At 46.8% G+C, this 16,053-nt stretch overlaps 1 protein-coding gene across 1 annotated transcript; it reads right to left on the bottom strand.

Moving 5' to 3' along the window:
* Nucleotides 1–1,167: 1,167 nt before the first annotated feature.
* gphb5 (glycoprotein hormone subunit beta 5) lies at nt 1,168–4,157 on the bottom strand. The gene is made up of 3 exons (XM_080480815.1): nt 4,051–4,157; nt 3,087–3,288; nt 1,168–2,033 (listed from the first exon to the last, which is right to left on the bottom strand). The coding sequence occupies exons 1-3, from the start codon at nt 4,077–4,079 to the stop codon at nt 1,842–1,844; spliced, it is 423 nt and encodes a 140-aa protein (XP_080336941.1). The 5' UTR covers nt 4,080–4,157; the 3' UTR covers nt 1,168–1,841.
* Nucleotides 4,158–16,053: the final 11,896 nt, after the last annotated feature.

Raw genomic sequence — 16,053 nt, 5'->3', positions numbered from 1 at the left:
CAGATGTTCTGTAGTTTGCTTCCTGCTGCAGATGTTCTGTAGTTTGCGTCCTGCTGCAGATGTTTTGTAGTTTGCTTCCTGCTGCAGATGTTCTGTAGTTTGCTTCCTGCTGCAGATGTTTTGTAGTTTGCTTCCTGCTGCAGATGTTTTGTCGTTTGCTTCCTGCTGCAGATGTTCTGTAGTTTGCTTCCTGCTGCAGATGTTCTGTAGTTTGCTTCCTGCTGCAGATGTTTTGTAGTTTGCTTCCTGCTGCAGATGTTCTGTAGTTTGCTTCCTGCTGCAGATGTTCTGTAGTTTGCTTCCTGCTGCAGAGCGGCTCTGAAGCTGAAGCCCAATCGACTGACGAGGCGTCGGTCCCGGCGAAGGTCAGAGGTTTGATCCCCGAGCTCTCGGCTGCTCGCCTCAGCAGCATCAGAAGGTTAGAACCATCATTAAAGGCAGAACATGCCCATGAGCAAGCGGCAGAGCAAACACTCATTAAACATCTTCAACACAGAATCAAGAAAAACAGCCGGCAGGTTTTATGAATGTTTCGCCATTTAAAAGAGAAAATGACAGGAAGTGGTCGTCATAACCTCTCAAATGTAATAAAATGACTCCTTACATCCAGTTGCAGTATTACTGTACATATTAAAAGTAGTGGAGCTACGACAGATCCATGAGGAACACCATCATCGTTCATCCACACACAGTCTAAAGGAGGCGGCGATGGAACAGCCAATCATGTAATGAGTTTAAAGGAAGACAGACAATAATGTCATTTCACTCAATATATTTAAATCAATATTGAAATATTTTGCCTGTTTTGCTTTTCTGGACGTTAATTTGCATAACGACGGCGCTCCAACCGTCTCCATGGAAACGCTGCTCCTGGTCGTGCTCTGCACCGTCAGGTAAACTAGTTCTACTGCACATGCTCAGTAGAGACATGACTCCCAGTCATGATTCTTCTGGACTTGGCACTTTTATTTTGACAGTCAGCGTTAGGGGTTTTCATAACGACGCTGTATAAATGCAAATCATTTCTGAAATGAAGAAGAAAAAACTGAAGTATTGTCGTGTAAACGAGGCCTTAATTCTACGTGACTGCCTGAGTATTACTTTACTGTAGTAGCATTAAAATATGTTGAAGATAATAATGCAGTTTTATATAAATGAGACTACATTAATTTCAAAAAAGATTTATTTGTTCATCAAAATAAGATATAGAGTGGAGGAGTGAGAGTCAGAGGGAGGTGATGGAGGAGTGAGAGTCAGAGGGAGGTGGTGGAGGAGTGAGAGTCAGAGGGAGGTGGTGAAGGAGTGAGAGTCAGAGGGAGGTGATGGAGGAGTGAGAGTCAGGTGGTGAAGGAGTGAGAGTCAGAGGGAGGTGATGGAGGAGTGAGAGTCAGAGGGAGGTGGTGAAGGAGTGAGAGTCAGAGGGAGGTGGTGGAGGAGTGAGAGTCAGAGGTGGTGAAGGAGTGAGAGTCAGAGGGAGGTGGTGGAGGAGTGAGAGTCAGAGGGAGGTGGTGAAGGAGTGAGAGTCAGAGGGAGGTGGTGGAGGAGTGAGAGTCAGAGGTGGTGAAGGAGTGAGAGTCAGAGGGAGGTGGTGGAGGAGTGAGAGTCAGAGGGAGGTGGTGAAGGAGTGAGAGTCAGAGGGAGGTGGTGGAGGAGTGAGAGTCAGAGGTGGTGAAGGAGTGAGAGTCAGAGGGAGGTGGTGGAGGAGTGAGAGTCAGAGGGAGGTGGTGGAGGAGTGAGAGTCAGAGGTGGTGAAGGAGTGAGAGTCAGAGGGAGGTGATGGAGGAGTGAGTCAGAGGAAGGTGGTGAAGGAGTGAGAGTCAGAGGTGGTGAAGGAGTGAGAGTCAGACGGAGGTGATACACTCGGTGGAGCTGGTCACACACACTCCACAGTCACACCTCAGGGCCACGGGGTAGGAGTAGGTAGGATCCACCCCCGGGGGGCAGTTGGGCAGTTTGACGGTGACCAGGCGGCTCTTGTTGTACGTACAAACCCTCTGGTACGACTCGATGAAGGGCGGCTCTAGAACCGGCTTCTGGAAACACAACCAGCAGGAACCGCTTTTTAGAGAGGAGGAAGATGCTCTATAATCTGATGTTAGAGGAGGAAGGTGCTCTATAATATGATGCTAGAGGAGGAAGGTGCTCTATAATCTGATTTTAGAGGAGGAAGATGCTCTATAATCTGATGTTAGAGGGGGAGGTGCTCTATAATCTGGATGTTAGAGGGGAGGTGCTCTATAATCTGATGTTAGATGAGGAAGGTGCTCTATAATCTGGATGTTAGAGGAGGAAGGTGCTCTATAGTCTGGATGTTAGAGGAGGAAGGTGCTCTATAATCTGGATGTTAGAGGAGGAAGGTGCTCTATAGTCTGATGTTAGAGGAGGAAGGTGCTCTATAATCTGGATGTTAGAGGAGGAAGGTGCTCTATAGTCTGATGTTAGAGGAGGAAGGCGCTCTATAATCTGGATGTTAGAGGAGGAAGGTGCTCTATAGTCTGATGTTAGAGGAGGAAGGCGCTCTATAATCTGGATGCTTCTTAAAGAAACAGATTTATGAAGCAGAAGCATCTTAACATCTCAGATAAAAACAGACAGACACAGAAACGAAGCTTCAGACTCTGAGGGGTTGGTCCTGCTGGAGCTGCTCCACGTTTGAAATCCAGTTTTTCTTTGAAGTGACAGAAACATTTCGGGAGGATTTCCTCAAAGAGACGAAGGATTCACTCTGCAGAGTATTAGTTACCTGCTAAAGTAACTAATACTCTGCGGCTTCACTCTGCAGAGTATTAGTTACCTGCTAAAGTAACTAATACTCAGCGGCTTCACTCTGCAGAGTATTAGTTACCTGCTAAAGTAACTAATACTCTGCGGCTTCACTCTGCAGAGTATTAGTTACCTGCTAAAGTAACTAATACTCAGCGGCTTCACTCTGCAGAGTATTAGTTACCTGCTAAAGTAACTAATACTCTGCGGCTTCACTCTGCAGAGTATTAGTTACCTGCTAAAGTAACTACATGTTTTATAGGAGTAACTAAACTGACATGCAGCGGTTGGCCTCAGACCCCCCCCCCCCCCCCCCCCCTCACCTCCCAGGTCTCGCAGCGCCCCCAGCAGGCGTCGGTGGTGACGTGCAGGCCGCCGCAGCCCGGCTTCCGGGCCTGGAAGCTGAACTCTCGGACTGCACAGCCCACGAAGCGCCGAAGGCTCACGGCCGCCGCGACGCCCCCGGGGGGGTCCGGCAGGGAGGAGACCACCAGGATCATCCAGCACAGCATCAGCCCGGGGGGCCTGGGGGGGGAGGGGGGGGGGGGGGGGGCGTTACTTATCCTGCATGTAGAAACTCCCACAGCTCCTTTCTCGATCGTCTCCTAGTAAAATACTTTCTGGTCCATGAATTCTACTTTTACTACATTTCCCATCCAGTCTGACGGATTAATCCAGACTTTACTTTCTACTCATGAAGTACTGGAACTTTAACAAAAACCACTCACCTCTGTTAAAACACACTCAAATTGTAATTGTACTGTAAAGAGTACTGTAAGAGTACTGTAAGAGTACTGTAAGAGTACTGCAGCCATATAGTCGCTTCAAACAGGGTTTGATGTTTTCCAGGTTTTGCTTCAACGTCTCTTTTTGAAGATTTAACAGGAAATGATTTATTTGAAATAAGTAAATATAATTGGCCCAAAAAATATTAAATATGATCGTTTCTACTTTGATATCGAAAAATTATACATTTGCTTTAAATTTGCCATTGGTGAATTACACAAACACATAGAAAATAAAATCTTATTTCATATAATCCAGTCTAGATTTTGTTTAAAAAAAATGAAAAAGTAAAATTTGCTCAAGAAAGAAAAATATAGTAAACTTTATTTTCAGTCAACATCTAATAATAACTCCTGGAGTAAATTAGGACTTATTCTGAACAATGTCTTTATACTTAATAAATAAACCAAAACGCGTCTTCTTTCCTGATCCACAGTTAAAAAGCAGATAGTACTATGGTACACGTGTACACCAGCTCACCAGGACGGCGGCTCTACTCACCACGAGCTCTTCCTCCTCTGCAGCTTCATCTCCGCTCTCAGCCGCTCTAGTCAAACCTCCAGTTCAAGACGACGCTGAACCGTCTGCTCAGAGACCGAGCAGGCTTCTTTATCCCCCCTCCTGCCCCCCTCCTGCCCCCCTCCTGATCCCCTCCTGCCCCGGGGGCTCGTCAACCTGCCCCTGCCCGTCCAGATCAGCCACCAGCACTTCTTCCCGCTCCATCAGCTCCATGAGGCTTCTCTTTTGTTTGGAGCCGATCAGATGGAAGAGGAGGGTGGAGGTGGAGGTGGAGGTGGAGGTGGAGGTGGAGGTGGGGGTGGAGGTGGAGGTGGGGGGCTGCTCCTCCCCGGAGTGTCTTTACCTGGAGCGGCCAGCAGAACCCGGTCGTGTCCAAACACGTCACTTCAGCCCGACACCGCGTCTGATCCGCTCCACCCTGTTCCTCCACCAAACGCTTCAGCTGCTCCATCAAACTCTGAACACCATCCCAGACAACAGACCAGCGACTCTACCTCAGAACCACGGTGAGCCAGAAAAAATACTTCTACACAACTCTACAACACACTTCTACACACTTCTACACACTTCTACACAACTCTATAACACACTTCTACACACTTCTACACAACTCTACAAAATACTTCTACACACTTCTACACACTTCTACACAACTCTACACAACTCTACAACATACTTCTACACAACTCTATAACACACTTCTACACAACTCTATAACACACTTCTACACACTTCTACACACTTCTACACAACTCTATAACACACTTCTACACACTTCTACACAACTCTACAAAATACTTCTACACACTTCTACACACTTCTACACAACTCTACACAACTCTACAACATACTTCTACACAACTCTATAACACACTTCTACACAACTCTACAACACACTTCTACACAACTCTACAACATACTTCTACACACTTCTACACAACTCTACAACATACTTCTACACAACTCTACAACATACTTCTACACACTTCTACACACTTCTACATACTTCTACACAACTCTACAACATACTTCTACACAACTCTACAACATACTTCTACAGAACTCTATAACACACTTCTACACAACTCTATAACACACTTCTACACAACTCTATAACACACTTCTACACAACTCTATAACACACTTCTACAGAACTCTATAACACACTTCTACAGAACTCTATAACACACTTCTACACAACTCTATAACACACTTCTACACAACTCTATAACACACTTCTACAGAACTCTATAACACACTTCTACACAACTCTATAACACACTTCTACACAACTCTATAACACACTTCTACACAACTCTATAACACACTTCTACACAACTCTATAACACACTTCTACAGAACTCTATAACACACTTCTACACAACTCTATAACACACTTCTACAGAACTCTATAACACACTTCTACAGAACTCTATAACATACTTCTACAGAACTCTATAACACACTTCTACAGAACTCTATAACATACTTCTACACAACTCTATAACACACTTCTACACAACTCTATAACACACTTCTACACAACTCTATAACACACTTCTACACAACTCTACAACACACTTCTACACAACTCTATAACACACTTCTACACAACTCTATAACACACTTCTACAGAACTCTATAACACACTTCTACAGAACTCTATAACACACCTGCACAGCTCTACAAGTTGAAGTCAACCAGTTAAAGTGAGAGCAGAAGAAATGTAGTGATGAACACAATGAACTCCTGTGACTTTAGAGGCTGTAAAGGAATACTGCAGTAGAACACATACTGCAGTAGAACACATACTGCAGTAGAACACATACTGCAGTAGAACACATACTGCAGGTACTATCACTCAGTCTTTCTCCACAGACACGACCTTTAACCCCCGACCCCAGCAGTGTGTGTGTGGTTCCGGTGACGCAGAGAGAAGGAACCTCTGCTACTGGAACGTTCCAGCCAGTTTCATCTCAGGAGTTCCGCCACTGTTCAGGAGACTAAAGGCTTCAGAACTGAACAAAGGAAACAAGACTGAACATGGAACAGCTGAAACGAAGGATCAACTCAGACTGGAGGAAAAAGAAAGCCAGAGGCTGAGTGTTGGTGAGGTTCAGGTAAACATTGAACATTTATTATTTCCATGAACCCATTAGAGTCCGTCACTCAGGCCGCGAGTCCCACGTTCATATTGGGTGTTTTCATCCAATGATACCAACAGCATCATATTCCCACGTTGGATTGGGATTAAGATTATTTTATTCTAGTTTACAAAAGTCCTGTGAGACTTTTTGTCCCGTTTAGAAACAATTTCCAAGATGTTTCGATCATAAACGTCTCCTGATGATGTTTATTGTGCAGAATAAGTCTCATAACTTGAAATGTAGTATTTGTAGTAGTAACTGTAATAGTAGTTTGAGTTCTGTGTGAGGACTTCAGCAGGAGGGACTCCTGGTAGGACGGAGGAGCGGTGGGACTGCTTCCTCTGAAGCACGGCAGGTTTAATGAAGAGATGAAAAGACGCTTCAGGACAGAATGTCTCTCATAAACACAGTCAGTTCTCATCAGTATCAGACTAGAAGAGACGAAGCAGCCTGATGTCTTCTTCTGTCCTGGAAGTTCATCCAATACGAAGGACAAAGACACGGATCCTGGGCTGCTGATTTAAATGTTCTTATTAATCCAGGGAATCCTGTGTAACATCACACGTCCATCAGCAGGAAGCAACACGACATAGTCACAATGAGGGGATTTAATGGGGTTTCACATCGAAGAGTAAATGATGAGGGACGGACAGATGATGAGGGACGGACAGATGATGAGGGACGGACATATGATGAGGGACGGACAGATGATGAGGGACGGACAGATGATGAGGGATGGACATATGATGAGGGACGGACAGATGATGAGGGACGGACAGATGATGAGGGACGGACATATGATGAGGGACGGACAGATGATGAGGGATGGACAGATGATGAGGGACGGACAGATGATGAGGGACGGACAGATGATGAGGGATGGACAGATGATGAGGGACGGACAGATGATGAGGGACGGACAGATGATGGGGGACAGACAGATGATGAGGGACGGACAGAAGATGGGGGACAGACAGATGATGAGGGACGGACAGATGATGAGGGACGGACAGATGATGGGGGACAGACAGATGATGAGGGACGGACAGATGATGAGGGACATACAGATGATGAGGGACGGACAGATGATGAGGGACGGACAGATGATGGGGGACAGACAGATGATGAGGGACGGACAGAAGATGAGGGACAGACAGATGATGAGGGACGGACAGATGATGAGGGACGGACAGATGATGGGGGACAGACAGATGATGAGGGACAGACAGATGATGAGGGACGGACAGATGATGAGGGACGGACAGATGATGAGGGACGGACAGATGATGAGGGACAGACAGATGATGAGGGACGGACAGAAAGTCTCTCTGTGGGAAAAAACAATCTCGACTTTGATTTTCGACTTTTCCTGAATCTCATGAAGGTTTTTTGGTTTTTTAGTCTCCGAATTGTTTTTTCTTTTTTCTTCAGTGGCTCTAAAGCGTTTGCGTAGCGAAGACTGTAAGGCACAGAGACCTGTGTGTCTCTGGTCAGGCACAGAGACCTGTGTGTCTCTGGTAAGGCACAGAGACCTGTGTGTCTCTGGTAAGGCACAGAGACCTGTGTGTCTCTGGTAAGGCCGGGGCGTCAAACCCGCGCAGTGCATCATGGGAGTTTCTGTCCGTCATGTTTTAGCTGTTGTTGCTGTTATTTTAGGTTTGTAGTGTTGGTAATGGTTGTTTTGTGTTAGTTAGTTAGTTAGTTAGTTAGTTAGTTAGTTAGTTAGTTAGTTAGTTAGTTAGTTAGTTAGTTAGTTAGTTAGTTAGTTAGTTAGTTAGTTAGTTAGTTCATCTAGTTTAGTTTGGTTCATTAGTTGTGGCTGAGCAGCCAGGAGGGAGAGGGTTCTGTGTGGGGGGGTCGTCCTGCCATGGCCTTGTTAGGGTCAAAGGTCATGTTGACTAATTTGACTTCATTATCCAACACATACAGTAGAGTTAGTAATATGGACAGTAATGACCATGGATCACTGTCCAGTATCCTGGATATTATCATTATTATTATTATATTACGTCTCAGCTGTTCCTTCTCTGAAGACTAATATAGTTCAGACACGTGATTAGAAGTGAAGACAAACCGTGTTGAGGAGAACCGTTCATGATCTCCACTAAGGTTCTGTTCATGTTCAGGAACCTTCATGTTCAGAACAAATCATTCAAACTGTTAATAAGGACATCTGAGGATTCTTTCTACAACTTGTTTTGAGGCGCCCTGCCGCGGCCCCGCCCCACCCGGACTCCGCCTCCAGCGGCCCCCGGTACGGAGTGTGAGACCCCTGCTGTAACGTGATGCTGTGCTGACCTCTGCTGGTCTGCTGTGGTACTGCGGCTCACTGTAAGCCGCAGTTTATACAAAGTTCTTCTAAAACAATTCATCTATGACACAAACTACAAACACTTCATTCAAATATAAAGACTCACACACATTCGTGTACAGTAGTCTATTATGTTCTGCTCTAATGTCATGTATTCTAGTCTGTTCTAGTTTGTTTTTTTAGCCGTGTCAAAGATGAATTTCTGTTTTTACTAAAGAACAGATAATAAAGTTTCTATCTATCTATCTATCTATCTATCTATCTATCTATCTATCTATCTATCTATCTATCTATCTATCTATCTATCTATCTATCTATCTATCTATCTATCTATCTATCTATCTATCTATCTATCTATCTATCTATCTATCTATCTATCTATCTGTCTATCTATCTATCTAACTATCTATCCGTCCGTCCATCCGTCCGTCCGTCCATCCATCTATCCATCTATCTAGTTTTGTCTTTTGCAGTCTATTATTGTGTTACATTTGTTTTCAGTGCATTCTGTTCTATTCTATTCTGTTCTGTTCTATTCTATTCTGTTCTATTCTATTCTGTTCTATTCTATGTTTGCAGAAAGTTTTGCTTTGTTTCTTTTTCAGTTTTCATTGAAAAACTGTTATAAGAAAGTTTAGAAGTTCCATTTTTCTAAGGATGATTTTTTTATAAACTTTACTTAACTGGTTTTAAATGTTTGGATGGATGGATGGATGGATGGATGATGGATGGATGGATGGATGGATGGATGGATGGATGGATGGATGGATGGTGGATGGATGGATGGATGGATGGATGGATGGATGGATGATGGATGGATGGATGGATGGATGGATGGATGGATGGATGGATGATGGATGGATGGATGGATGGATGGATGGATGGATGGATGGATGGATGGATGATGGATGGATGGATGGATGGATGGATGGATGGATGATGGATGGATGGATGGATGGATGGATGGATGGATGGTGGATGGATGGATGGATGGATGGATGGATGGATGGATGGATGGATGGATGGATGGATGGATGGATGGATGGATGATGGATGGATGGATGGATGGTGGATGGATGGATGGATGGATGGATGGATGGATGGATGGATGGATGGATGGTGGATGGATGGATGGATGGATGGATGATGGATGATGGATGGATGAAGACTGTGCTGCGTTCAGGTTCTCTTTGCTCCATCAGAAACATGAGAAGAGTAATTCTACTTACACTTGTTGGCACTGAACCTTTAACCTGTGTGTGTGTGTGTGTGTGTGGGTGTGTGTGTGTGTGTGTGTGTGTGTGTGTGTGTGTGTGTGTGTGTGTGTGTGTGTGTGTGTGTGTGTGTGTGTGTGTGTGTGTGTTGAGCCCTGACTGGTCCTCTATATATAGTGAGAGCCCCCCCCCCCCCCCCCCCCCCCGGTGTGTCGTATGGCCGCTGCCTCTCCGGTGACGGAGGTGTGGCTCGCCCCCGGAGCTCTTCACCCTCCAGCTGTGTCAAACTGCCCCTCAGGTTTCATCTGCCCTGACCGCAACGCCACAACTACCCCGTAGCTCCGTCCTGCCTGGATCCTCCTCAGACACCCCCAGAACCCCCGTCCTGCACGTGAGTAGAACCTCAAGGCTTGTAGTGTGTGTGTGTGTGTGTGTGTGTGTGTGTGTGTGTGTGTGTGTGTTGCTGAGAGTAAAGTTTCCCTGCCGGAGCTGCAGGAGGTCACAGGTGATCGGAGGAGTCCAGGTTTCCTGTGACACAAAGAGTCCTCTGGTTCTTCTTCAAGGACTCGTCTCACACACACACACACACACACACACACACACACACACACACACACACACACACACACACACACACACACACACACACACACACACACACACACACACACACACACACACACACGTGCTCCCTGCTGCTATTTCTGGGCCCTGACAGCTTCATAACAGCGAAGGTTCCTGCAGTTGCTCTCGCCTCACAAACAAGCAGCAACGATCTGCTTCTGGTTCTCAAACCTCCAGTTTTCCTCTCAGAAGTTCAGATGAACGTTTCAGATTATTTCAGCTCATCAGATGATTCAACTGTCAGTTTTCAGACTGATTTAGTTTTTGCTGAAATGTAAAACAGATCAAAATGTTTCTTTACATGGAATTGAATAAAAGCTTGATGGAGGATGGAGCCACTCCAGAGCGGCTGATTAACTCCAGAGCGGCTGGTTAACTCCAGAGCGGCTGGTTAACTCCAGAGCGGCTGGTTAACTCCAGAGCAGCAACTCCAGAGCGGCTTATTAACTACAGAGCGGCTGATTAACTCCAGAGCGGCTGGTTAACTCCAGAGTGGCTGGTTAACTCCAGGGCAGCTGATTAACTCCAGAGCACCTGGTTAACTCCAGAGCAGCTGATTAACTCCAGAGCGGCACGTTGCACCTGTTATGACCATTTCGGACACCAGGAGGCGCAATATTTCACACAGCTGTATTCCAGTTTAATAATCTGGCTCCGACACACTTGATTTGACTCAGATGTGATCCGCAGTGAAAATCTTCTCCTCAGTGAGATTAAAGAGGGGCTGTCTTCTCTGTCGGCTCTGTCTTCTCTGTCGGCTCTGTATTCTGTATTTTGTTCCATAACTCCAGATCTGCTGGGCGTGTCTCAACGCTGCCTGGCAGGTTCAACAAAGACTGCTGAGTCATGATTTACAAGCTGGCACCCAGCGTGTTTACAGCTGCTCTGTGAATCAGCGCCGCTGCAGCTTCCTGAACTTCCTGATCAATCTGCTTCAATCTGTCGGTTCCGTACGACGTCTGTCTGAATGTTCCTCAGCAGAGGAAGAACAAAAACACAATCCCTCCACTGCAGCCAAACACGACCCCGAGGGTCCACGTGTGACGTGAAGCAGCAGTGAGAGAGCAGCCGGACCTGCGGCGCCCCCTCTGGCCCTTCAGCGGCAGTGCGTCGCCTCCTTCAACCTTCAACCTGTTTCCAGATTTATTTGATTTGTGTTCCAGACGAATTTTCTAAAATTCTCTGAGTGAAAAACATCAGAGGAAGAAAAGAAAACCTGGAAAAAAGGTCCCGACTCCAAATGAGTACTAGAACTATATCAGTACCACACCGATACTGCTATATTACAATACTATGACTATATCAGTACCATACCGATACTGCTATATTACAATACTACAACTATATCAGTACCATACCGATACTGCTATATTACAATACTACAACTATATCAGTACCACACCGATACAATACAGACACCATACTAATACATACCACACTAATCTGATACCAGTATGACAGTAATCTGATATTGATACATACAGACTCTGTACTGATACAGAACCTAATCTAATCTAATCTAATCCCTGCTGAGCTGCTCCGTCTTTGAGATTAGAGCCTTTTTAATTGTTTGAATGAAAATAAAATGTGAACAAGATGTTTGATTCCATCATGTATTCTGAAAATACTACAGAGCAGCTGAACTCCGGATGAAGACTCTACGTCGAGTCAGTCCTGCAGATTGAACTGCAGTAACAGTGGGTGTTGTTGCCCCCCTGCAGCTGCAGTAACAGTGGGTGTTGTTGCCCCCCTGCAGTTGCAGTAACAGTGGGTGTTGTTGCCCCCCTGCAGCTGCAGTAACAGTGGCTGTTGTTGCCCCCCTGCAGCTGCAGGAACAGTGGGTGTTGTTGCCCCCCTGCAGTTGCAGTAACAGTGGGTGTTGTTGCCCCCCTGCAGTTGCAGTAACAGTGGCTGTTGTTGCCCCCCTGCAGTTGCAGTAACAGTGGGTGTTGTTGCCCCCCTGCAGTTGCAGTAACAGTGGCTGTTGTTGCCCCCCTGCAGTTGCAGTAACAGTGGCTGTTGTTGCCCCCCAGGCGCCCCTCAGCTTTTTCCACCCCTTTCCCTCACTGCTACAATTAGAGTTGACCGTGCTGACTCGTGACTTTGACTCAGTGAAACATTCATCTCTGCTCCTGGCTCCTCCTCCAGCTCCACTTCCTCCAACTCCTCCTCCAGCTCCTCTTCCTCCAGCTCCTCCTCCAGCCCCTCTTCCTCCAGCTCCTCTTCCTCCAGCTCCTCCAGCTCCTCCAGCTCCTCCAGCTCCTCCTCCCCCAGCTCCTCCAGCTCCTCCTCCAGCTCCTCCAGCTCCTCCTCCAGCTCCTCCTCCAGCTCCTCTTCCTCCAGCTCCTCTTCCTCCAGCTCCTCCTCCAGCTCCTCTTCCTCCAGCTCCTCCTCCCCCAGCTCCTCCAGCTCCTCCTCCAGCTCCTCCAGCTCCTCCAGCTCCTCCTCCAGCTCCTCTTCCTCCAGCTCCTCCTCCAGCTCCTCCTCCAGCTCCTCTTCCTCCAGCTCCTCTTCCTCCAGCTCCTCCAGCTCCTCCAGCTCCTCCTCCCCCAGCTCCTCCAGCTCCTCCACCTCCAGCTCCTCCTCCTCCAGCTCCTCCTCCAGCCCCTCCAGCTCCAGCTCCTCCTCCTCCAGCCCCTCCTCCTCCAGCTCCTCCTCCTCCAGCTCCTCCTCCTCCAGCTCCTCCTCCAGCCCCTCCTCCTCCAGCTCCTCCTCCTCCAGCTCCTCTAGCCCCTCCTCCTCCAGCTCCTCCTCCAGCCCCTCCTCCTCCAGCTCCTCCTCCTCCAGCTCCTCTAGCCCCTCCTCCTCCAGCTCCTCCTCCTCCTCCAGCTCCTCCTCCAGCTCCCTGGTTTATGAATCCTCCCTGCAGATCGATATGTGTCTGATCCAGACATCAGATTGTCGTGTTTCCATGAAAGCAGTGATGAGACTGATGTTGCCCCAGGAGAACCTTCACTCTCGTTCTCCAAGCAGAGATCTGATCAGACCAGGCTCTGCTCTGCTCTGCTCTGCTCTGCTCTGCTCTGCTCTACTCTACTCTACTCTGCTCTGCTCTGCTCTGCTCTGCTCTACTCTACTCTGCTCTGCTCTGCTCTGCTCTACTCTACTCTGCTCTGCTCTGCTCTGCTCTGCTCTGCTCTACTCTGCTCTGCTCTGCTCTGCTCTGCTCTGCTCTGCTCTACTCTGCTCTGCTCTACTCTGCTCTGCTCTACTCTGCTCTGCTCTGCTCTGCTCTGCTCTGCTCTACTCTGCTCTGCTCTACTCTACTCTACTCTGCTCTGCTCTGCTCTGCTCTGCTCTACTCTACTCTGCTCTGCTCTGCTCTGCTCTGCTCTACTCTACTCTGCTCTGCTCTGCTCTGCTCTGCTCTACTCTGCTCTGCTCTGCTCTACTCTACTCTACTCTGCTCTGCGGGGGCGGTTTCTGCACCCTCTGTGAAATTGCTCTTTGTTTTTTTGTTTTTTCGTGCGTTTCTGAAACTTTGTTTGCTGAACATGTGTTATTTCTTGTAGGAGTGATAATCTCATGTTTTGTAGAGCGGCTGCGGTGGTTTGAGTTTGGAAGGCTGTGCTGGAAACTGTCAGATCTGGCAACCCGGCCAAAACGTCGTTCTTTGGCGCAGACTCATTATATTTAAGGGACTTAATACATTTCCAGTGAGAAAACTTCATCTTACTGAGCTTCTCATGTTTTGTTTAACAAACATATTTACACGAGGTGGTGAGATCACGTTCACTTCCTCCATCGCTGCCTCGTTTAAACCAGACCATGTGTTCGTCGTCTCGTTGTTCCTGTTCACTGTTTGAATTGGGTCTTTTTGGGTCTTTTCGTATTGAGAAAGGCTCAGAGCCCCCCACACACACACACACACACACACACACACACACACACACACACACACACACACACATGCAGTCATGAATGATTTCCCATCAGCCCCTGCTTCTCTGTGCTTTGGCCTCAATGTTCTTTGTCGCTCTCGTTCTCTCCGCTGGCAGCTGATCTGAAGCTTCTAGATCATTCAGATTCCTCCATGCTAGCGCAGTGACCCCCCCCCCCCCCCCACAAACAACCCCCCCAATGTGTGTTAGCGTTTAGCATTCTGCAGTAATTTTTAGAAAACAATGCGTAGACGCAGTGCATGATGGGAGTAACCTTGAATCAGTTCGGTGCTCGGAGGGCGGACTAAAGATCTAACAGCTCCGTGGACGAAGACAAATAAGAGAAAGCGTCTGATTTCACTGATTCTGTGACTGTAGAAGACAAACACGAAACACTGGAGGCCACGCCCACTCTCACCAACGCCATCATATTTTTTAGTATTATTTATTTACTTTTCTGAGGACCATAATGGAAATAAGTCTGATTTAGAACTTTTTTGTGTCATTCTTGGTTTTCATCAAAATGATTAATATATATTTGTTTGTTTTATTTTGTAGAGAATCTAAATACTTTCCTTCATTCAGGAAGCAGGAACCATTAAAAGGAAAGCTGAAGCAGCTCTCCGGGTGTGTGGAGGTTCTAAAACGTGTCCTTTGAAACGTTAGACCAATGCTGGGCCTCTGGTCCTCTGCTGGTCCTCCATGGGGGTCCCAGACCCCCGGTTGGACCCCAGTGTGTGCTAATAACAGCCCCAGAGTTTGATCCTATCCTTACCGTGTGTCAGTCAGATTGAGATTATCGGTGATTCTGCTTTTAGTTATAGGAAGCTGATTGAATGTGGGACATTGGTCCATGTGAGTGACCCCCCCCCCCCCCAGACACCCCCCCCCCCCCCCCAAATACTTGAGCTTCTCCTATATGATGACCTGACATGACATTTGCTGCCACATACATGTGCCGCCACCTTATTTTGGGCGTCTCACCTGTCCATTCCTCTGAGCCGTCACGTCAGCCGTGCTGGTGGGCGAATCAAACGCACACAGTTTTTTAAATGTCACACATTTTTGTTTCTACTTTGCATCGTGAACAAGACATAACAGAGCCCGGCGCCCCCGACAAACCCTCCAGACCTTTTCTGCTGCTTTGTTCAGAAACATGTCAGACTGACACCTGATCCAGTCTGGGGGTGAAACGTTCCGCCTGCGGCTCTGAACTGGCTGCTAAAGGTCCAGCGCTGCCTGAGGAACCAAACAGCAAAGATATTAAGACCACAGGTTAGCAGGAAAGGTTCATGCTGGTGAAGTAGCATTAGCATCAAAGCCGCTGTGGGATTGTTGATTTGTGAAAATGTGTTACTGAATGTGCACAGCTGAAGATTTAGAACCTTAAATAAACTGAGGGTAGCATTAGCCTGTATTCCAATAGCAGTCGTTAGCATTAGCATGCTTGAATACCATTTAAATTCCCTTTCTAAGAGCGGTTTCTTCATGTTCTTCATGTTCTTCATGTTCTTCATGTTCTCCATGATGTTCATGTTCTTCTCATGTTCTTCTTCATGTTCTTCATGTTCTTCTTCATGTTCTCCATGATGTTCATGTTCTTCTTCATGTTCTTCTTCATGTTCTTCTTCATGTTCTTCATGTTCTTCTTCATGTTCTCCATGATGTTCATGTTCTTCTTCATGTTCTTCTTCATGTTCTTCATGTTCTTCTTCATGTTCTTCTTGTTCTTCATGATGTTCTTCATGTTCTCCATGATGTTCATGTTCTTCATGTTCTTCATGTTCTTCTTCATGTTCTTCATGTTC

Source organism: Lipophrys pholis (genome assembly GCF_963383615.2).
Source record: "Lipophrys pholis genome assembly, chromosome: 14".
Lineage (NCBI taxonomy): Eukaryota > Metazoa > Chordata > Actinopteri > Blenniiformes > Blenniidae > Lipophrys > Lipophrys pholis.
This window is presented reverse-complemented; position numbering and strand designations above follow the sequence as displayed.

Bases quoted from the DNA above. Each gene is read 5' to 3' on its own strand.
- gphb5 (XM_080480815.1), bottom strand. From the start codon at position 4,079: ATGAAGCTGCAGAGGAGGAAGAGCTCGTG. The intron at 3,289-4,050 runs GTGAGTAGAGCC...CTCCCCCCCCAG, and splicing joins CAGAGGAGGAAGAGCTCGTG to GCCCCCCGGGCTGATGCTGT. The intron at 2,034-3,086 runs GTGAGGGGGGGG...TTGTGTTTCCAG, and splicing joins GGCGCTGCGAGACCTGGGAG to AAGCCGGTTCTAGAGCCGCC.